This window comes from Maylandia zebra, linkage group LG12 (genome assembly GCF_041146795.1).
Source record: "Maylandia zebra isolate NMK-2024a linkage group LG12, Mzebra_GT3a, whole genome shotgun sequence".
NCBI classification, from domain to species: domain Eukaryota; kingdom Metazoa; phylum Chordata; class Actinopteri; order Cichliformes; family Cichlidae; genus Maylandia; species Maylandia zebra.
Window position 1 is genome coordinate 29,752,156 of NC_135178.1, and position 23,610 is coordinate 29,775,765.

Sequence of the window (23,610 nt, forward strand, 5' to 3'; positions counted from 1 at the left end):
ATTTCTGCCGCTTGTATCCGCGATCTCGTTCTTTCGGTCACTACCCACAGCTCGTGGCCATAGGTGAGGGTAGGGACGTAGATCGACCGGTAAATTGAGAGCTTCGCTTTTACACTCAGCTCCCTCTTCACCACGACGGACCGGTGCAGCGTCCGCATTACTGCAGCTGCAGCCCCAATCCGTCTGTCGATCTCCGGCTTCCTTCTCCCATCACTCGCGAACAAGACCCCGAGATACTTGAACTCCTCCACTTGTGGCAGGAACTCATCCCCGACCCGGAGTGGGCACTCCACCCTTTTCCGGCTGAGAACCATGGCCTCAGATTTGGAGGTGCTGATCCTCATTCCCGCTGCTTCACACTCGGCTGCGAACCGTTCCAGTGCGAGCTGGAGGCCTTCACCCGATGAAGCCAACAGAACCACATCATCTGCAAAAATCAGAGATGAGATTCTGAGGCCACCAAAGCGAAAGCCCTCCGCCACTTGGCTGCGCCTAGAAATCCTGTCCATAAAAATTATGAACAGAACTGGAGACAAAGGGCAGCCCTGGCGAAGCCCATCACCCACCGGGAACGAGTCCGACTTATTGCCGGCAATGCGAACCAAGCTCTTGCAACGGTTGTATAGGGATCGAATGGCCCGTAGCAATGGGCCAGACACCCCATATTCCCGCAACACCTCCCACAGGACACCCCGAGGGACACGGTCGAATGCCTTCTCCAAGTCCACAAAACACATGTAGACTGGTTGGGCAAACTCCCATGCACCCTCAAGTATCCTGGAGAGGATAAAGAGCTGGTCCAGTGTTCCGCGACCAGGACGAAAACCGCATTGTTCCTCCTGTATCCGAGGTTCGACTAACGGACGAACTCTCCTTTCCAGCACCCTGGCATAGACTTTCCCAGGGAGGCTGAGCACAAGCAGCATCACCATATTACGAGTCACTTAAGTCACCTTCCTTTCCCTTTCTGTTGCTCTGTTTCAACTTCAACAGGTCATCTTGACCAGGTCTTCATGCCTAACTGCCATAAAATATGGTTATAAGATCTTTACATTTACAAGTAGCTGAACAGATATATCTAAAGAAGTGGCCAAAGAGTTATCATTTAGCATTTATAAATAAGTCTCCTTGAACAAAACATATAAACGCATTGTATTAATGTAGTCTTGTGAGTTAGTCTTGGAAAGAAGACGTGTAATCCTGTGCATTACATTGGTCACTTATGAGCTTTCCATTTTGTTCTTATTGTGTTGCCATTACTCAGGGGAACAAGTGTAGCATCAAAGCCCTCCATGTGTGCATAGTACATATTCCCATCTGTCTTGTGGATTCTGGGTATGTAGGACACGCCTGACTTGCATGAAATTTTACACTAAATTAAAAAAAAATGACTCCAAGGCAGCGACGCAGAGCTGATGTTTGCAGTATACCTGTATAGTGTAATTGGAAGTATGTAGGGTTTAATTTAAACAGTTTATTGTACATCACCTACCAAGTCTTAGGTCTGCCAACATTAAACAAATATCCACAACAGTGTATTTCCTACAGCCTTGAGAGCATTGTAGCACTTTGTGTTGTTTGTATTTCTAAAATAGGCCTATAAGTGATTATCTCTGACTTTGCGTACTAATGGTTTGGTTGTGTTGGTATGCCATGAAACAAATGTTCTGTCTGTATGTGTGTATTACTGGCTCACCTTGCATGTCTCACCAGAGCAAGGGAAAAAGCTTTTTTGTTTTCTCCATACTGCATTGATAGTTCTGAGCAGGATCCCTTCTGTGTATAGCCTGATTCAACATGCAGGACAAGCAGCCACCAATTAGGCTGAAGTGGACACAGGAATTATAGCAAAGGAGAGAGCAGAGGAATGACGTGCAGTAAACGTGAGCCAGGAGTCACACCGACGCAGCTTGTGACTTACTCAGCCATCAGGGTGGCTGTCCTGTATGTTTGGTCAGTTTTCTATAGACACTCCACTCCCACTGCCTGGTTGTCTTTGGCAATGGATAATGGTCCTGATACAACTCTAATATGTCCCCATATTTTTACTTTGTGGCATAATATTCACAATATTATTTCCACTCCCCTGACTGCTTTATAATTTGAGTTGGAGTTTGTTTATTGGCCTGATGGGGGGAAAAAAAATTTGCTCTTAGTTCTCCTCATTTCTGCTCTACCTACACATTGTGTTTTTACAAAAAAGAAATTTGCTGCTTGCTATTTATAACACCACAGACCCGATGTACGCAAATAGTGAATGTAAAATGGATTTACAAGTGTGTCAGTGTAGAGAGATTATTTTTGATCTCTCTAGACTGACTTTATTATGCTAAAATACATTTTTGGAACCAGATCATGTTTATTTTTAATGAAAGTATCTTAAAGTGGGTGTAGCCTAAAACAGAGAGCTGCAGTTATATTGCCAAAGCTTCTCATTATTAAGTTCTGCTTAATAACCGCAAATGCGTGTGTGGATGTGTGTTAAATTGATCTCAGGATTAACCCTAGTCAGACGTCACTCTCTACTTTACACTGAAACATCACCGACATTTAAGTTGATGAGACGTCCTATGAATGTGTGTCTACCAACATGCTGTTATGCGACTGAATTCAACATTTTTCTCTAAGTCTGTGTGCTTTGCTGCTTGTGTTTTCCTTTCATTCTGCTGTTGATTGCACACTTCCTGGAAAAGGTGGGTGTCAATGACCTCTAAGTGCCATCCTAATCTTCTCAGCCATCCGCTTTGGTTAGTAACCAGTTATCTGTTGGATTAAATGGTTAAATAGTGACAGTATGATTGTTGGATGAACTACGTGGTATTTGTCCCCCCCCCCCCCCCCCCCCCCCCCTTCACTGCCAAGATGGTACTACATTCAGCCTCTACCAGTCAGAATGGTGCAACACCACCATGCTATGTGAATTTCCTAAGCATGAAAGGCAAAAAAGAATTGGTTCATACTGAAAGAAGATGGACAGGAAAAAAGTACCCGAAGGCTAGGAGGAGGAGGAGACAGAAACACACAGTCACACACACACATTTCCTGTCCTGTGTGAATAGGCAACATATTTCTCTGGAACATTCCATCCTCTGAGCTGGCCTAGCCTGTCACCAAGACTCAGGGTGCCACACTCCTCCCCATCATATTTTCCCCATCCATTTGATTTCTTTCCTTTCATACGTTTTACATTATCTCACAGTGATATAATCAGAGTTCTGAAATGCGGTACGATTGATACACAGGAAATTAGTTTTAAAATGCCAAACAAACCAACAAAGGGAACTAATGTTATTTCAGGAATGATGTATAAGAGTTCAGAATGGGTTAAAATGAAATAAATAAATAAATAAATAATCTTTTTTTTTTTTAATTTATAGTTTATTTATTTAATTTGGGAAACTTACATTTTTTTTCTACATGCTCTGCATTTCAGTTCAGTTATTTTGAATGTAAAAAGTGCACACCTTGTAGAAGTGCCCAGTCTCATTAGTCCACTGATGTGTAGAAAGATCATTTAATAAGAATGATCAACATACAGTATAGCTGTGTTTAATGTCAATGTTTTAAAACTACTTGGGCAGATAAACGTGTGTATTTTGTGAAATATCCTAAAGCGTTAATAAGCTTCTCAAGTTTTGACCCACTGGCATTAAAAGACATGTTGCATCTTCCCTGCATTCATCAATGAGCTCTTACTCATTGTGGGTTCTCTACTCTCTACTACTCTGGCCTGACTTTTACATGACATTACGTGACTTGAGTAAACAGACTGCCCCTGTACACATCTGCGGTTTTTGTTTTGTTTTTTAATCCTGTTACTTCCGTCCTCCTTTATTGTCATGTTTACTTTTTGACCATAACAATTGTTTGACATCATATCTGTAATTCTGTTGATCCAGCTATTATAAGGTCATTACACTATGGAGCTGTATAATCGAACCATTGTGTTTAATTGGTCATATAGATCTAGCTTATTTGCTAGATCTATTTGCATAAAGTCAATTGATTACCCTACAAACAGAGAAAGCACCTGTACCTGAACTTTCTATCTGTGGTAAAGTCTGCTGTGGAATTATAGCACTCAATCAGGCAGGTAAAGACCTGCTTCAAAAGTGCTGGTTGAAATAAGAGCCGAAATGTTTGAAAATAGGAAACCTCTTATTGTCACTATGTATTTATAAACCTCTCTGCATTTAATCATCCTGTCTTCCTACCCTTACTCCAACTGGTGACGGCAGATGGCCGCCCCTCCCTAAACCTGGCTTTACTGGAGGTTTCTTCCTGTTAAAAGTGAAGGGTTTTTCCTTCCCACTGACGCCAAAGCGCTTGCTCATAGGAGGTCATATGATTGCTAGGGTTTTCTCTGTTGTGTCATCGTAGGGTCTACTTCATAATATGAAAGCAGAACTAAATTCATCTACATACCAATTAGGTCATTAGTTTTGCTTTTAAAGAATTACATTTTACAGCTGAAGTTTTGCAGCACTAAAAAAAGGAGGTTGTATTAAAAAAAAAAAAAAGAAGTTTGAAATTGCTTTAAATGTACCTTCACATTTCACCAGAGGGCAAAAAGTGTGATAGTAATTATCAGCCACCCTACAATATATGTACCTTAGTCTACCCTTTACTGGCAGACATTCATGTAATTGTTACAGTCAAGTCAGAGGCATTGCATCATAAAGTTTGAGTGTATTTAAAGAAGCGAGTCATCAACATGCACCGGTGTTTGTAATACCCTTGCAAATATTATTTGTAAATATTTTTTTTAGCTTTATGCTTCTTAACGGCTTTACTTCCACACGCAGACGTGGACATCAAAACAGGAAGGAGTCTGTGCGTCTTTAAACAGGCACCATGCTCTTCTCTTCACACATGCACACTTCTTGTTCCTCCACCTCCCCTCATTAATCCTTCCTTTTATTCACTCCCAGTTTGAGTGAGAGAGTTAAGGAGCTTGTTTTAGATACTTTGGTTTAGAAACACAGATTATTTATTTTTACGCGTTGTTTGTTTGTTTGTTTGTTTTTTAATGCAGCTGATATGCATTGTAAATGTTGTTCCCGAGACTATATTACAAGCCATGTAACCCATAGAAACCCATTTAATCCAGAAAATGGAATAAACACAGCTGGTGTCACTTTGAGGGGCCTACAAAAACAAGACATGTGTCAAGCAGCATTTCTCTTATCAAGGCTGAAAGTCCAGCCCCCTATGCTGCCATGTAGACATCAAAACAAACACTGCCATGCGCTCAAGTCAAAATTGCATCAGTGTGAGTTTTTGTTGGAATGTGAGTGTGTGTGTTTTCAATGCATCGTTTTCTTTTGCTCCACTCAATGCCATTGAATGGGGGAAGGTGTTCAGAGGGAAGACACACCCCTTTATCGCCAAATATGGAAAGCAACGTTCACTCTTAAAGGGACAGCAGGGTGTAGTTGTCTTCGTTTGTTTGCGTTGAAACGGAGAATCTTAAACAGTAGGAACATAAAATCCCATTACTAGATTTCTTTACCAGCTTTTCTGTGAAAAGCAGCGGACGAATCACATGAATCTCATTTCAATCTTCAGTTGTCAGTTTGTCTTGATCTGTTTCTTTTGCTTCCTCCTCCCCTGTCTACCCCCCTCCGCTCCTCCGCTCTCACCCCTATCCCCACATCTCTATATTTGGAGCTATGTGGCTGAAGACGTGTCTTGTTTTTCAAGCCACCTCTCTGCTAACTTTTACTGTTCACACACTCAAAAAGCCAAAAACAAACAAACCAAAAAACAAGTGCAACCATACTATCACTCAGCCAAGGAACCACCTATGAATAAGTACATGTCAGTACATGGTCTATGAGAGTGGTAGAGATTAATTTTGTATGCAGGTTTATGCACATATTTATTCTGGTGGCAGGTAGGATCAAATTATGTGTGTGACAGATTTTTATTTTGTACAAGGATTTATTTATTTTTTTAAAGCATGAATCATTTGTTAAGGAGCCATAACCTTAGAGTAATTTGTTAAAAGAGACACCACAAAGCTTATGCCCAGTCCACCCTCTTGTAAAACAGAGACAATACAGAAACTCTGCAGTAACTTGGCAGGAATAAATATTCCATCTTGTTTTGGAAACAGATAAAGGGTGTTACAGATGGAAACTGAGTTGGAGGTAGAATTCCTGTAGATCAGGAGTCCTAGAGGGAGAGAATGACAGAAAGTGAATGAAATTTAAAGTGACGAGTAGCTGTCAGTATGTTGGTCTTGCATGTCTCAACCAGTGTACATCTGATAAAAAGTCAACCCAGTGTTCCAAAATAAAAAAAAATAAAGCATAGACAGGGAGGTGTGAGTGTGCATCTCCAGGAGCACTGGACAAAGAAGTGTTCTAAATATGTGTTGAATAAGCACTCGCTCGACAGCCTCGAAGATATATGTTGTGGTCAACTTTCTGTGCAGTTTCCACCCACTGTATGCGTGCTTGTGTCAGTAGTGCACTGTGCTGTGTGGACTTCAACAACACCAAACTGAAGTAGTTCTCGGGTAATCGACATCCTGCTCCTTATTAGCTCACAGATGCTGCAATAGTCACACACACACACTCATAAGCACACAGCTGAGCGCTGCTCCTGGTCCTCTACTGATAAACTTTTTCACATGCACTTATTGCTCTATCAGTCCCACCACAGATAAGCCTTCTGCTTCATGCCTGCTTTTAATGTTCCACAGAGGAGCAAGAAATAGGGAAGCAGAGAAAGGGGGAGGGAGTGATTGCATAGTTATTAGCAGGTTTATTTTCTAAGACATTAACTTCTTTTATTAACTGTTATTCTTTAACCAATTCAAGCACACATGCACAACTTTACATGTGGTTGACTGTACAAAGAAAACTCGTCATGCTTGGAGATGAGTTGTGTGTTTTAATACACACTTTACGCAAAGTGTTCTTAAAGCCTGCACTCTACTTTTGCAGAACATTCAAAGCTTCAGCAGGTGGGAGGGCTTATGGATACTCACACCTCCTCCCCCTTTGCAATCCTTTCCTCCAGCCAATCAGGGCTTCAGCCACTACAGCTGACCCCCCTTCTGGTGAGCCAATCAGTTGGAAGCATCCCCCCCCCCCCCCCCCCCTCCTCTCCCCTGTATGCCTTCACTGCTGAGTGAGCAAAGCATGCCTCACTCTATCAGCTGAGAGGAAACCAACAGAAAGAAAAGCGCACACACACACACAACAGAGAGGATAGGATGGCTAGAAAGCTTAAAAGGAGGGGCCTGAAAGTACATAGAGGAAGAGGAGAAGTGGGAGGTGAGAAGGGTCTGTAGCATGCCAGATCGCTTTTGTATTCAAGATACTTTGGAGGTGTGCGAATGAGAGGAAAAAAACGGGAAAAGGGAGGACTCCGAAGAGAAAAGGCAAGGGAGGGAACCAGTGAGAAAACAGGGCTGCAAGTTTGTTGATGGGTTTTTCATTTGTGTATGTGTGACTGAGAGTGGAGAGAGGTAGACGGAAAGAAAACAGGATACATAGGCAGAGGGATAATTAGTGCATGCAGAAAAACTACTTGTCTTTCTTGCGACATTACCTATTTAGACGGAAGGAAGCAAAGACCAATGAGAAGCCAGGGAGTTAAGACCAATAAGGCACCCTAATCTAGTAGAAACAGAAATACACAAGAGGACACAGAGAAGAGACAACAGAGTCACCCCTCAAGAACACCTGATGAAATAGAGGAAGGAAGGGGAAAGACCGAGTGAGACAGCAAGATAATCTTTCTGCAAGGGTGAGTGAGACAAGTTCTCTTGGTGTGAAGTCAAGTGTACTAAAGCTGTTCCTGTTGATTGCTGTCATATTGTCAGCTGGGCTCGAATGACTCAATGTCTCCTAAAATGGCCACATGAAAGGCAGGCAGACAGATAGGCAGAGGGAGGGAGAAACAGAAACGGACCCTGTGTCAAAAAGGCATTCTCAGCAACTATGTCACTGAGCCAGCTTAGTTCAGACTGCAATTACTCTCCAGTCAGAATGCTGTGTGTGTCAACTCTAACGCTTTCTCGCTCTCGTTTATCAGTTTCACTGAACTTTACCTCTCTGTTCTGTCTTTCTTTGCCACTTCCTGTCTTCTGCCTTTTGTTTAACATAAACACATTCACAGACTTAGTGAGCTGTCATTCCAGTCCCTTGTGAACTGAGACTATAGTAATCTAATCAACAGCTGGTTGTTTGTAGAAACACCCAGTAACTTTTTCTTGTGGTGCTTTTTTTTTTCTCTCTCTTCTTTTTTCCCTTCTCTCTGTGTTTGTTTATCAGCCTTCAGGCAGAGTACAGGCATGGGAGTAGTTTGGGTGGGGATCTGCTAAAACTTGGTGAGACAATCAGGACATTTGGGAGGTTACTGACTTCATGCTGATGCTATCATGCCTCTAGATTGACCGAGGACATAAAGAGGTCAGAGTGCATTTGACCACCTAGAGATAGGGTTTCACAAAAGCCAAAAATATTGTGTTACTGACTGAAAACAAACTATTTTACCTCTTTAGAAGGGTGGGCAATTAACCCTATCCCATGGTCTTTTTTTTAATCTTGCAAGCTGGGAAAAAAAATCATCGATTTTACACAGTTGGCATAATGCCACTGTGAAGTCTTTGTCTGCCTCTGGAAGAAGAGAGACTAGAAATTTACCGTTAGCTATCCCAGTTTGATTTTTTTGCTTCACACTTTTCTCTGATTCCAAATGAATGAATGAAATGAGGGAGAAGGACAGCAGTGCAGTGGTTAGTACTGTTGCCTCACAGCAAAAAGGTCCTGGGTTTGAATCGAAGAGTGTGGTTTCTGTGTGGAATTTGCGTCTTCTCCCTGTGCCTGTGTGGGTTCTCTCGGAGTACTCCAGCTTCTTTCCAGTCTAAACACATGCAGTTTAGGTTAACTGGTGATTCAAAATTGGACGTAGGTGTAAATTCAAGTGTGACTGGCTGTCTGTCTCTCTATGTTAACACTGCAACCTGTCCATGGTGTATGATGCTTCTCACTCTATGATAGCTGGAATAGAAAAATGTTATGGATAGCTAAATAACTAAAACGTGTGCGTTTCCTGTGTTACCTGCAAAAATTCCCAGTTAGCAAAATGTTTGTATTCTAATAAAAGCATTTCTATACTAAAAGAAGTGAATCTTCACAGCCGTAAGAAGGTCAGCTGTTTTTATCTGAGGACTCCACCTATGAGAAATTGTAACTGTCGAAGAGCATGCAGTAAAAATATCTAAAGTATACAGTAGCTTTGTTGTTCTTCAAATCAGTTGAGGGTTGAAAACAAACCCAAGCCGTTGCAGGATTAAATTGCTAGGTTTTGAGTCTGATCTTTGACATCTCCATAGATTTTACTGGGAACTGCTTTTAGGTTGCATGATCACTTGCCTCTTAATGACATCTTTCTGCATTCATTTCTTTATGTATAGCCCAGTGGTTTGACATCCCCCTTGTTATGCCAAACACAGTTCATGCCCCTCACCACACAAAAAATCAAGCCACAAATCCCACAATTTTATCAGTTTCTAAGAATAAAAAAATATGAATATCCATATTCAGCTGCATCAGGAAACTATTATTGGTTTGTTTTCTCTAAAATAGTTTATTCACCTTAGTTTCAATTCATGTTTTTCTCTTCTATGGGTTGTCTTGACCTTACCAGGAGTGGCTCCACGTCCCAACATTAATGCCCACCCCACCTTTTGAACATGACTGTTATAGCTTAAGTGTGTTTTCAAGGATGTAGTCCATCCATGTGCAGCTTTGTTTGCTAGAAACCACAGGGTGTTAAGTGTGCTTTTGCCTGTTTTGCAGATGTTTGGTAGTTGCCACCCACATTACTGATGGGTGTCTAGTCTCATAAGCTCTGATTAGTCTTTCAAGTGGAACTAAGAGTGTATGTGTAAGCCATATGCCTTATTGTTAGCAATTACCACATCCCTAACACCACCTCCCATAATGATCGATTCAAACTCTTCTGGGCCTCTTGATGGGCTATAAGTCATCTGACCCAACACTGTTGGCATTCAACCTCATGACCACAATCTTCTTTGCCCTGGAGGATGCTCATAGACTGACACAGTGGTTGCCTATGTGTTGAGTGTTGTGCATTCCAATAAACACATACTTGTACATATTTCAACACACATAACCGAAATGTCTCAAAGAAAAGTAACTTAATACAAACGCTAAATAACAATATATGATAATGTGACTATTGCTTAGGTTGAAAAGTTGGAAAATGGTAATTTTTCCAGGAGGTTTCACTCTGGATCCCAGTTGTTTATCAAAATGAATAGGATCAGTGAGTATCCTATCTCACTGTCCTTTTGTTGTATTGGAAAATTATTTCCTGATTTAATAATAGGCAGATTTCCTTTTAATGTTTTTCCATGCATGACTCAGTCTGCTGTTGCTTTGATCCAGATCTAGGGCCGAGTCAGACAAACTAAGCTTTTTGTTCAGCAATTTTAATTTATTTTTGTCATCCTCTTTAACATTTTACTACTGTGTTTCTTAAAACTATACTCCTACTATTTTAAGTTCATTTTAACATGGATTTGAAGCAAACTGAGTAAAATAATATTAACTTCAGTTAATTCATGACTCATTAGTTGTTTGGGTTTATTTATTATAAGTTTTTTTTTTTTATTACTTCATATCTTTTTTTCTTTTCTTTTTTTTTTTTTTAGCTTATTTTAAAGATATTAAATTTATTTTATTCTAGTTTTTATTTCATTTTTGCAATATTTATGTTGGAAGATTTTTCTGCATTCAACCATTTTCAAGGAGTGTGTTGTTAGAATTAAAAAATTATATTTGAATATTATTTTTTTTAACATTGTTTTTCCATTTTATATGCTCTGAACCAACTGGCCTCATAACTGCTCGTTAATATGTAGCCATGAACATGCCAGGTTGCCCCTGACACTTGGGGGTGGGGCTCTATTTATACCATCCTCAAGGTCTTTGGTTTGGGTTGGCCTCTCTCGGTTCCCCTCATCCTTTATCTCTTTGCTTTCTCTGACCGCTGGTTGCTGTCAGGTGTTTTTAAGTCTTTTATCTTTCATCTTGGCCTTTTTAATCTCTTTTGTCTGTTTCTGAATGCAGATAGATTTATAGGCAGTGCTGCAGAGGTTATGTTGTTTGCAACTGGCTCACCAGTGATAGGCAACATCTTTATTACTTTTAGCAATGCATTCTTAGTGAAATGTAAGAAATTCTTTAAAAAACAAAGTTTTTTAATTAAAAAAAAATCTAACAATTCTTGTGTGGTGATAAAAACTCATTTTATTTGCTTATATTTTGGATAAGAGTTAATTTGGACATTTTATAATAAATTGCATATACTTTACGTGGGCTTTTACAGTCACTATAAGTACAGATTTTTGCAATCCGAACTGTGTGAGAAGCACACAGTTCAGATTGCATAGGTCATATGAATTTGAAGCAGATCAGATTTAACCTGTAGATGTGAATATGGTTTTCATAGGTTCTCTGACCTGAACTGCCACCATATCCAGAAACCTGAGACATTTTTGGGGTGAAGCCAGACCTTTCCCTCCCGTTGGTTACTGGATTAAGCCTGAGAAGGGCTGGGCAGCATCTGCCAGACTCCTGCTCCTTCAAAATAAGGTCAAAAATCAAGTGGGATCCTGCATAGAGCCAACTGGGCTATGCAGTAGGCTATGACTATAAATACTGTTGCTGACTCTTCTCTCATCCCCCCTGATTGCTGTGTGTGTATTTGTGTGTCTGTGGGTATAGTTATGTGTGATATAATTACTCGCAGTGAACTTTTATGATGTCTCTTTATCTGACTTGGTAAAAACACCAGGTCTGGTTTGGCACTCCCTACTCAAATATCAACAAAAAATTGAATGACCTTGGCTAGCAGGATTTATATTGGAACTGTCCTGTCATGTCCTCTTGCTCATATTTTCCTGTTTATAGTAAAGAAATCTCACACCAGTATGGGTAGTTTGGCTTGTAAAGAATCAGACTGATCTACTTTGTTATGTGTACATCTGTGTTTACAAACACTTTCCGCTTATGTCGTTTCTTACTGACATGCTTATTAGCAGCATATTGGCTGTTTATTAATCATCTGTTACATTTTTTTGTTTTAACATTTTTAGTGCCATTAAGAGGGAGTTATTATTCTTGTGGTGGTGTCACCTAGATTTGTGTTTTATGCTTCGTTTTTGAACTTAGGCAACATTACAGCTTTTACATAAGCGGCCAATAAAGTTACAACCATTCATACTTGTGTATAGTGTGCCAGCATTGTTCTGCACGGTCACTACCAAAACACTAGTTGGCGATATAATTTCTGTCTTTGAGCTGATCCATTTTTTTCCGATTGATTTAAATGATGTCGGCAGAAGTAAGTTATAGTGTAGGGTTTCAGTAGGGTTTGCAGTTATGATGTGCCTTTGGCATAGATTTAACACACAATAAATTCCACTTAAGATCCATAGTGGGCAAATTATATTAAGACTGTGATTTATGTGGAGCAGTTTTCGTAATAAAAGAAAATAACTAGGAAGTAACCGGGGAATACTCTTGATGGTCTTATAGTTGAGCTAATACATATACAGGCTGAAAAGCAACTACATTAGAATGTTTACTTAGTGTCACCAGATGTTTTGATGTAAAAATAAGATAAGCACTCCTCTTTATATGAAGCTTGTGCATCCTGGGGTTTATTTTTTTCAAAATAAAGTAATCCATTCTAACTACAAAGGTTTCACTCCTGACCATGTGATTTGTTGTATGAAGTCATGTATGCCATTAGATTAGATGTTTTGTATATATATATATAAACATCTTGTAATGTAACACAGCATGAAGGTTTAGTGAATGTAAAATTTGTTTTTTAGAGCAATAAGAAATATAATACAGTACATGCTCATAAATGTTATTGTTCAGTAATTCAAACACCTGCTGAAGGTCAAGAAGAGTGCAGCCAGTCATATCATTAGATAGTATAGCCTTTGGGGGGATTTTATTCAGCATCCAGTTCCAGCATTGGAAACATTACACCCGTATTTCCCTGTACTGGAAAATATGCATGAATACTCCAGTTCTTTTTTTGTTGCTTGATCTTTAGGATTGTGTCATCACTTCTTTTCACGTTACAGATTTCTGCCTGCGTCACCGCAGTTTCATCATAATGTTTTAAATGCAAAAAAAGCTGAAGTACCTGGTTTCTGTAATGTAGGTCTCAGTGGGAACCAACTATACTTCTCTTTTTATATGAGTGCCAGGGGAAGAAAGTCAGATTAATGTTCTTCATTTTCAAGCTTTGAATAAAATATCCAAGCATTTAATTGAACTATTTTTGATAGCTTGATACAACATAGGCCTGTGTCACAGTGGCCTGAAATTTTTAGTTGGCTGGAGAGATTTAATGGAACACTGCTATTTTGTAATGTTTCCCAATTTTTTTTAGATATATATTTTTTTGACGAGCATCTTTAGTCCCCCCCGCCACCCCCTACACCCTTGCACCCCCTTACCCCCCCCTGCACCCCCTACCATCCACCCTGTCTCCTTCACTCTCTCTAGCTCAGTGTGTCTTTTTCCCTCTTTGTGGCCAAGCACAAAGGAGTCGTTATCCTTGGACTACTGGTTGCCACGGTGACGGCTCACTGTGCCCCCGCTCCCCCACATTCCCAAATTGTAGTCCAAGTAGGTTTGGAAAGAGCTTCCCCTGGCCTAGCATGATTTAGTGTCAAGTTAGCTCTCCGAATGACTCCTCCTCATTTCATCCTCAAATGGGATATTTTTTTTTATACAGATAAGAGAGTGATTAGACAATTTTTAATCTGTTGACTTTTTGGTAACATAAAATTAATAGTAAAATATATTAAATGGCCTGCTTTTTAATTGCTTTATGCTTAAATATCGACATTCTAACTTACCCGCTTCTCACTCTAACTCACTCGCTCTCTCTCCTTCTCGCTCCTAAATCTGTAATTTAATTTGGTGTCCTGCCTCTTCACAGATACTGGGTGGAATGACCCTGTCATGATGCCTCAGCCATGCCACATCTCACGCCTAGGTGACCAAGGAGGGTGTGTCTGGCTTTCAGCCAATCACAGAGGGAAGCCCATTAGAATTAGTAACAACTTTGAGATATTTCTCCTCAAGAGCCTGCTACATCACTGACACTCTCCACCACTGGTAAATTTCAACCTTTGCTGCTCAAATCCAAATCTTATGTCTTTTGCATACAAAGAAGCATTAAGTGGTCCATTGTATATTTACTAACATGGTTTCCCAAGCTAGGCTGTAGTACTGAAAAGGAAAAAAAGCCTTTTTATCCTCATAAATTTGAATCGGCAACTTTGACTATTAAATATATATACCTGTAATGGTGCTGATTTCTTCTGTCACTGACAAGAACACTGACCTTTGTATTTTCTCTCAGGTCTTGGCTCCTGTGCCTACCTCCTTCACTCCGGTTTGTTCTTGACTCCTTGGTGTTTCCTGTTCACATGTTCTGGGATACTGGCTTCATTTTTTTGAGAGCTGCCATGGAGTTAGATGGGTTCCTTTAGTATGCTGTTAGATACAGCTTTCCGATGTTGTGCCAGATACAGCTTGTCCACACAGGGAGAATTGGACAAGGACGGGCACAGAGATGAGCTGTTGTTCTCAGGTACTGGCTTGAATACAAGTCCTCTGGCTTGGTGGCAGGGCAGCCAACCTTAGCTGACTAAAACTAAGATAGTAATCACATTCTTTTAAAAGATTTTAAGCCATTGTGTCTGAACTATTTGAGGCATGCCTTTTCTATGTAGCCAGGATGGGATTTTTAGCATCCCTGCTTAACTGTTTTTCTTTTAAAACTTGAGTCTTTTAATAATTTCTTTTTAAAAATGAGTTTTATTGCAAGTTTTAAGTCGTGTGTGTGTGTGTGTGTGTGTGTGTGTGTGTGTGTGTGTGTGTGTGTGTGTGTATCAATCACAAAAAGTTGGTTAAACTTACTTTTTAAATGTCAAAGAGCCTAACTTACAAATATTACAAAATAATCTCTGCTTTATTAAACGTTTTCCTGAATTGTAAAATTGTCTGTTGTTTCTCTCAGGAGCTTTGTGGCCAAGTGTCCTGTGTTTGACATCACTGCAAGAAGTGTAGGACTTACCCCTCCTGTGGATCATCTTGCTCTTGCACTTGTGAGGATCTACTTGACCTTGTTGCACAAAACTTAGTTTAGACTCTTATCCTTCAGCCGTCAAAAGATGCGGCACATTCACGTTGAGTTAGCCCACAAAAAGGCTCCACTAGAACTTCCGGCACAGGAGGGGGACCTGCCTCCCTCTTCACAGGGCTTAGACCCTGGTGTCAGACCAGGGGCACCCAGGCACCTTGACCAGGAGGAGTTGAGACTCCAAAAGGTCTACCAGCTCTCTATTTTCTCTCAGTTGGGAGGATTTACCACCGCCACAGAATCCCACACTGATGCCCAGCAGAGGCCTATTCGATCAGGTGTGAAAAGGGGGTTAGAGGAGCCTCAGTTAACTCATAAGCGCCCCCACCTGGGGGACTCTCCAGACAGGGAGGGGCTTGAAGGAGGGATGCTGTGTGGGCCAGTCACAGCTCAAGGTGCAGGAATGGGGTTAGCTGGTGGGCCTAGTGGATCTGGTTCTCTGTACTCTTGCATGCAGATGGAGCACAAAGACCCAGAGGAAGGATTGTTACCCAGGTCTCCACCCCTTTCCCCTACCCACAATCCTTCCCGACGCCCAGCTCAGTACAATCAAGATAGGCCATTTCCTGACGTATTTGCTCCACTCTCACCTAAATCAGCCCCAATGTGTGACCAGGGTCATTCCCTTGGAAGCTCAACTAGGACAGAGATACCTAATGGGAGCCGCACACCGACCCACTCACTAGGTAGCCCTGGAAATGACAGCTGTAGTAATGGGTCATCTGGAGGCCAGCCCAGCCCCCACATGTATGAAATGTCCACATATGAAACTCCTAACCCAGCCAGCCCAACCAGTCCCCCAGGTCCTTTTTCCCCACCACACCATACAGAGATGCAGGAACCAGGGGAGGCAACAGAATGGGAAGTTGGACTTGAATCCTCCCCACCTGAGCGAAGTGCCACCCAGGCTGCCACCTCCTCTAACGGCCTGGCTTCCTGTGAGAAAACTCCTAGCACTAATGGCCACCGTCTCTTTTCTGGAGGCCACTGGCCTGCCAAAAAGAGGTTGCTGTCTCCAAGTGATACAGGGGAGTCGTGTTCAGAAGATGAGGGACCCTCCACATCTAAGAGAAGCAGGCTGTCATTGCTCGCTCCAGGACTGGGGCCCGCTTCATGTCGTAGCACTGATGCTAAAGCTGCCCCTTACTGGAACCACCTGCTGCCCTCTGTTTGGGACCGGCCTAAGGTTAGCACACATCATCTTTATCATATGTCTCGTGGTCATTTTAATGCAGCACACATTAATGAACAGCAGTGGCACATTTCCATGATACCGTCATCGTTTTAAACCAGAAACCTGTAGAACTTGTATGCAGAGCCATCAGAGATTTTGAATTGTGATTAATGAAATGCATTTGAATAAGTATAGGTAAGAAATCTGCTATTCCTGACAGTCCTGTATAAGGGCTTGAGGTATTAAAAACACAAAAGCTGAGAGAACAACTAAAGGTAAAAAGAATGAGGTGATGGCTGGCTCATTATCATGCCACGCTGGAACAGGGAGAGCAGCTCCAGAATAAAGCCCATTCAGGGAGGGCCCATTGTTCCCCCACATGAGTATGCTGTGTCTCTCATGCTCATATGTATTGATACATCCTGCTTAAAAATGGTTCTGGAATTGAATTTTTTAACACTGGGAGGCCAGAAAGTGCTTTGAGTTTGTGGTATGGCGAGTATGCTAATAGGGTTCACTAGTTTCACTGGTTTCATGCAGTAGTGGGATCATTGTGACTGCAAGTGATTAGTGTGTTTGTGTAGCAGGGAGAAACAGATAGACTTAAGAAAACACAAAACAGGAAAGGGAATCAGTGACAGATGAGGCAGAGTTAAAGAAAAGCAGCTAGGATAGACTGTCACAGGCAATATTTCAGTAAACAAAGGCTGGAAATAAGATATTTTAGGTCATACGGAACGGTGGGACAAGATAATTTTCAAAATGCCGTCTTTGGATTTAACCAAATGTGAGTACGAGCTGACAAGCTGACAAAGAACTTCTAGCTCTGAAGGGAGCAACTATAACCAAGGATTAGCTAGTAACGATAAGTTAATGATGAGTGAGAGATTTTCTGTGAGAAAATGGCTAGCAGGCAGCATGGGTTTGGCCAGTGGCGAGTCACCTGAGAATAGGGTGGCCTTTATGGTCATCGGAAGCCTGGAAATGGGGAATGTATGCATGCGTGACACAACAACCACTAGTCAGTGCACAGTAAGTAGGACACCTGAAATATGTAATTACACTTAACAATTTAGCTCACAGCACCATAGAAAAACAAGCACTCCTTTATGATTATGAGTAGCTTAATGATAAGTCAGGATGTTAACAGAGGGGAAAAAAACAAATCATACTCTTTCCTCTATTTGTCTTCACTTTTTTTAGACCTCCACAGACTGCACAAGATCAGGAAGACGACTAAAGAATGGACTGCGGTTAAAAAGGTGAGTAATCCACTCCATTTGTAGTCAAATATTAATATTAAAGAGACAGCATATACTAAAAATGAATTTGGGCTGTGTTCAGACTGAACGTGAAATAAAATATTTTTGTAAATCCACAAATGTTTGTGCGTAAGAGTCCTGCAGTTTGGCTCACTTTGCTCCAAGGCCTCTCCTCACCGTCCCAAAGTAGAATCATACAGCTGCAGTTGCCCAAAAACTGTAATAAGGTTTAGGCCCATTTCTGATTGCCAGGAGAATCCACAGTCTATGGCTAAAACTGAGCAGAAAGTCTTTCACAGTATTTGGAACTTGCACTGATGGATATTTCCCTCTATTCAAAATGTCTGATGCAAATTTGTGTCAGTCGGCATCTCTGAATAGACTTTGTAAATGCACAGCGCTATTCACATTTGGTCTGAAGACTCTATTAACTGTTTTCACCCACCTACACACATGCGCACACTTATCTATAAAAACTCTCAGCCAATGTCATACTGACTTCACCAAAATCAACATTGGGAAAGGAAGTGGGAGTTAGAGCAGGTCTTCTGTTGTTTTTTAAATTAAAGGGTTTGTGCCTGTACTCGAATATTCAGGCACACTCAGAGGCATGTGACATATTGGTTAAGACTAAATTAGTGTAATCTTAACCACTAACCACCGGTCTCTTTTGTGTGTGTGTGTTTATGGTCATATTCAGTCGGCAGCTGCGCAGCAGCAGTCACACAGACACCGGCCGTTCCACACGTTCCAGTGGGCCTACATCGTCCATCAGCAGATCCCTGCTCGGCAACTTTGAGGTGCGAATTCTATTTTATTACTTGCAGCAAAAGCAAAACATTAACAAGGACCAGTTATGATTGTTATAATAGGTCCCCATTATCTTATCTTCATGCATCCTGTCAGCTCATTCTCTATCTGACAGCAACAGTTTTAGCTCTTCTCACTTAGAAAGTGTCCTCCATTTAAACCATTTATTCTTACTGCTTGCCTTTCACAAACAGAAGACTTGAGCTTCTTATGGGAGGAGGCTGCTGTGCCTAAGATGACCATATTAAAGATATTTGCACTTATTGACATACTACACAGCCAAGAGTAGAAAACTTTTTTCTGAAAATGAGCATAAAGAACACTCAGAACATTTGTCTTAAAGGAATTCCTTGAGCGTACACTTTAGCCATGTTTATTATCCACCAGTGTAGTAGTATGTATGACAAAAACCAAGCTGAAACATATTAGGTCTCCTTTAACTAGTAATGTAATGTAATGTGTCCCACATGGAGATGGGGATAATCTTGGTTCTTCTTTGGCAGCATACACTTGGAGAAACCTTTAAGGTACATTTTTGCATTGTAATGTAATTCAGTACAAATTGTAACCTGTAATTCCAACTCAAAGCCATTTGGAAAAACAAAACAAGAATTTTAGTGATTTTTTTTTTTCTTCTCCCCATTCATCTACACAACTTGGGGCAAAGTGTTTGTACCACAGGGTTTTTTTTTGGTTTTGTTTTTTAAAAAACACGTGTAGTTTTAAGGAGCATTTTGGAGGACAAGTCCACATGCTGTAGCCTCTGCAGGGCATGGCCATTTTAAAAGTGTGGCTCTCTGCCAAAACAGTTTTTCCTGAATCCCCCTTAGACTGGAGCCAAGTTTCTCAGCCTTGACAGGCTAAAGCTTTCAAAAATGCAAAATCCACATAATATAAACCCGACAACCTGCAGTCACAGCCCGAAGGTCATGTTTGACAACTTTGGTGGAAGGAAAATGTGATCTTTAAAAAAAATACATATAATAATTTGTTCTTTAATTAAATCCAACATGAGCTGGAATTAATAATAAACCAGAAGAAAGTAGTTTTACCACGACTGCAATGACAGATTTATTTTAATTATGCTCTGACAGTGGATTTTTTCGTACTGATGCACCTAATACGGTGATCATTTGCATTTTGTAATCTGTATAGGGTTCTGTTTAGACAGTTGTGATTTATTATTGACACATTTTTTTTTTTTTAACTGTTTGATTGTCTGCATGTAAGAGGACTTGGCCAATTAGGCAGTTGAAACAAGGATAGAAGCTGGTTTACGATGACAGGTGTTCTCATGAGAGCACTGTCAAGATGTTACTTTTGTTTTTCACTACAGCCTCTACATTTAATTGTCAATGATGAGAAATGGATTCTCAATCTTAAGAGTTTCATTTGTTAATTAAACAGACAAATAAATAAATAAATATTGCTATTTCACAGTTTTATGCTCACAGTGTTGCTGGTAAACAGATGCATATTTTAACACTGTCCAACTGAGCTTTGGTTTCAATTAAAATAAACAAAAGAAATGTGGATCTTTATGGATTTCACAGTCATGGGTTTATCTGATTCACCACCCAGTTTGACTCGTGAGTCAAATTGACATTTACAGTTTTAATAGACTCTCTAAGTCTACAACCCATTTCACCTTCTGTTGTGCTTCCCAGGAGTCCATACTGAAGGGGCGATTCTCCCCCTCAGGCCGAATTGAAGGCTTCACAGCAGAGATCGGTGCCAGCGGCTCCTACTGCCCACAGCACGTCACCCTGCCTGTGCAGGTTACATACTATGACATCTCGGAGCACAGCGCACCCTCACCCTTCCTGGTCAGTGTGTTTGTGTGTGTGTTGTGCTATGTTTTTATGTTGTTGTGTATATCCTTAGTCAGGAAAGAAAAAAAGATAAACGAAATGTTTGCTGTGGTTTGTTGGTTGGGGAAAAAAATAAACCCAATTTAGAGATCAGAACTACCAAAACAATGCACGTGTCTGATTGATGTTGATTTGCCTCTTCACAAGCAGATGTGGAAAATGTCTTTCTGTGCATATGCTACGATGCTGTTCTTCAGTTCATCGGGAAATAATGTACATTTATTGCATATGCCAAGAAAGCATTTTAGCAGTGTTATGAGGAAGCCCTGATGTGCTTTAATCCTGCTGGAAAAATGGAAAAGCAGCTGTTTCACTTTTAGATTAATTCCTCATTTCTACTTTGATCTGCGGTGTATAGTGAAGGTCAGGCCTCCTTTGATTCACTTCTTTGAACTCTTAATTTGACTTTCCATGCAGCTGCCTTTACAACTGCACTCTGCTGCAGTAGTTTTAGAGTTCATCAACTTCATTTCTGAATTTCCTTTTTTTTGGTTTTACATGTGTTATCAATACAGATATGCAGATTTCATCTGTGTTTTGGAACAGAAATGGAAAACTACTGCTGTCATACTGCTGCGCTGCCACCTACATTTTATTTCATGGCGCATAGTCTTCGTGTAGGTTTTAAGTATTAAAATGTTACAGATTATTTCATCATTGCAGTGACTGAGGATATGTATTCTGTGTCTCTTTTTTTCTCACAGGGGGTAATATCCCTCGAACCCCTTGGAAAGAAAGGATACAGCATACCCAAAGCAGGGACCATCCAAGTGGTAATTTTATGTCATTCTTAATTTAAAAAAAAAAATATATATGTATGTGTGTATGTATGTGTGTGTATATATATATATATATATATATATATATATATATATATATATATATATATATATATATATATATATATATATATATATATATATATATATATATATATATATATATATATATATATATATATATATATATATATATATATATATATATATATATATATATATATATATATGAGAGACATTTTGGTCATGTTTATACTTTTAAGGGTCACATATCTGTAATTATTATAGCTAAGCCATTGAATTTAAATCATGCTGAGCTATCTCATCTATTCCTGTTGTGTCCTCAGACCTTATTTAATCCCAACAAAACTGTGGTGAAGATGTTCCTGGTGACCTACAACTTTAATGACATGCCTGTTAATCATATGACGTTCCTGCGACACCGCATCTTCTTGGTGCCAGTAGAGGAGGGAGCTGAGGGAAAAGGCGAGGCGTCTCCAGGAAGTGGAATGCTAGATAGGAAGAAGATTCTCTGCTACCTTATACATCTCAGGTACAACTAAGGTTTTATGTGTTTTGCTTTGTTTTTTTTACTTTTTATGCCAGAAAAGGCTAAAATGCTCCATTATCACGTGACTTTAAAAGCTTAGTTGAAACGTCTATATACTAAAACATTAATAAAACTTTGTGTTATATAAATTTTTCATTGAATATTTAAAAGTTTTGCAACCTTTTTTGTGCTTTTAGTCATATTCTTGGCTCAAGTGGAATGTATTTGTTTTGCCAACCTCTGTTTTTGGTCTGATTTTTCTTAGATTCCAGAGCTCCAAATCTGGAAAGATATACTTGCACAACGATATCCGGCTGCTATTCTCCCGCAAATCCATCGAAGTGGACACGGGGATCCCATATGAGCTGAAATCTTTCACCGAGGTGCCAAGAAACCCCAAATACTCCCCCCGTGTGTGATCCCACCTTGACCTTTTGACGTTCCGTAATGCCAACGCAGTCTCTCGTGTGCTTCCTAAAGAGGAGAGGGGAAAGTGACTTCTAGAATATTGGATATAAAATTTTGAAAAGACTCATGAGAAATACCAGAAGCACAGAAGACACATGTGCACATATGTCACAGTGTTGGTATTTGGAAAAGACCTGCTTTTTATGCATTTATTCTCCACTGAGAGCCCACATGCAGATCGAAAATGTCACAGGAACAAGCATGGGTTTCTTTGCACCTTCAGTTGCTGAAAAGATGAAATCTTGATGTCAGGGTAGTCTAGCATGGATGGTATTAAAAGCAGGACTTTTCCAGGACCTTAATCTGTTTAAAAGAAAAAAGTAAAAAAAAAAAATGCACAAACACTGACGCAGACACACAAACACACACCAAAACAGACTGACAAGACTCATGCCCGGGACATGATACAAGCATAACAGCAGAAACACTTCTGGTGGTGACTCTGAGTTCAGTGTTAACATGCATGCCTTGTGACTTAAACACCTGAATTTTCCTCTAGTGCCGTATCACACTGTCCTTCACTCTGCCTGCAGCTCCAACTGCCTCATTGGACCAATAATTGTAACAGCAATTTAAAAAAAGGAAGAAAAAAAAAGCCGTAAACAACAGTCCCATCCCCTGATCGTGAGGGTTATTTACCTTCTGAGGAGCAGAGAGGAGATGAACAGAGACACAAACACTAGTGAAAGCAAGGGCTGAAATTGAATCGGCCACTTTGTTTGGATGTCTCATGTACAACACGACATGACAACAACACGGCGACATGATCTGACCAAACTCAGGACATTTGTTGAAGAAAGGAATTCTCTTTTTTTTGTTTTGTTTTTGTCTATCTGTCACGGTACAGACCACTGTGTATACATGCGAGTTTAAAAAAAAAACAAACAAAAAAAACCAATGAAAAAACTAAAACTTGGGAATCCACTTCATTGTATGTAGCCAGACTGAGGGACACTGTGCTGTTTTCTTTTCTTTTTTTTTTTTTTTTATTTCCTCCTGTTTAGATACTGTTCTCTGCAGTCAGATGTTGGAGCAGAAATTGGGGGGGGAAGACAAGCTGTAGTTTTGTTTTTTGTTTTTTTTAATTTATGTTTTCGCAAATGTCTTAATAAGCAATATGCTGCACAAAGTAGAGTGTGTTTTTCAGCCAGACAAGCTTTCTCTCTGGAGGCAGAACAAAGAAAGCAGAGAAATGAGGGTGAGGGAGGGGAGGAATAATGAGGGAGGACGGGTTGTGGGGTATTTAATATGAGAACGGGATAGTCTATGTATATTTAAAATAATAAACTCTGCGACTGGCAAGTAAAGCCCCAGCGTCGTCTCCTTGTTTGAATGGCATTGCGAAGACACTTCGTTTTTATAACATTATGGCTGATGTTCACACTCATACTGACTTTGCCATGTGAAATGGTTAAAGGTCGGGATGTAACTATAGTCTATATCAAAAGTATCTGTGAAGGTTCTCAGTCATCCA

The 23,610-nt window shown here is 40.3% G+C and overlaps 1 protein-coding gene across 5 annotated transcripts in view; it reads left to right on the plus strand.

The window, feature by feature from the left end:
• Window positions 1-23,443, plus strand: part of atosb (atos homolog b) — a 29,853-nt gene extending 6,410 nt beyond the window's left edge. For 3 of the 5 annotated variants that reach the window (XM_014407194.4, XM_004546924.5, XM_014407195.4), the window contains 9 exons: window positions 14,014-14,192; window positions 14,440-14,670; window positions 15,100-16,408; window positions 17,600-17,658; window positions 18,359-18,458; window positions 20,136-20,294; window positions 21,044-21,112; window positions 21,466-21,671; window positions 21,934-23,443. In XM_014407194.4, coding sequence (XP_014262680.1) covers window positions 15,254-16,408; window positions 17,600-17,658; window positions 18,359-18,458; window positions 20,136-20,294; window positions 21,044-21,112; window positions 21,466-21,671; window positions 21,934-22,087 — 1,902 coding nt within the window. In that variant the 5' untranslated portion in view covers window positions 14,014-14,192; window positions 14,440-14,670; window positions 15,100-15,253 and the 3' untranslated portion in view covers window positions 22,088-23,443. Of the gene's footprint in view, window positions 1-7,161; window positions 7,762-11,496; window positions 11,640-14,013; window positions 14,193-14,439; window positions 14,671-15,099; window positions 16,409-17,599; window positions 17,659-18,358; window positions 18,459-20,135; window positions 20,295-21,043; window positions 21,113-21,465; window positions 21,672-21,933 lie in introns of those variants that run through there. The other 2 variants (XM_004546926.3, XM_004546925.3) reach the window with 2 other exon arrangements.
• The last annotated feature ends 167 nt before the right edge of the window (window positions 23,444-23,610 follow it).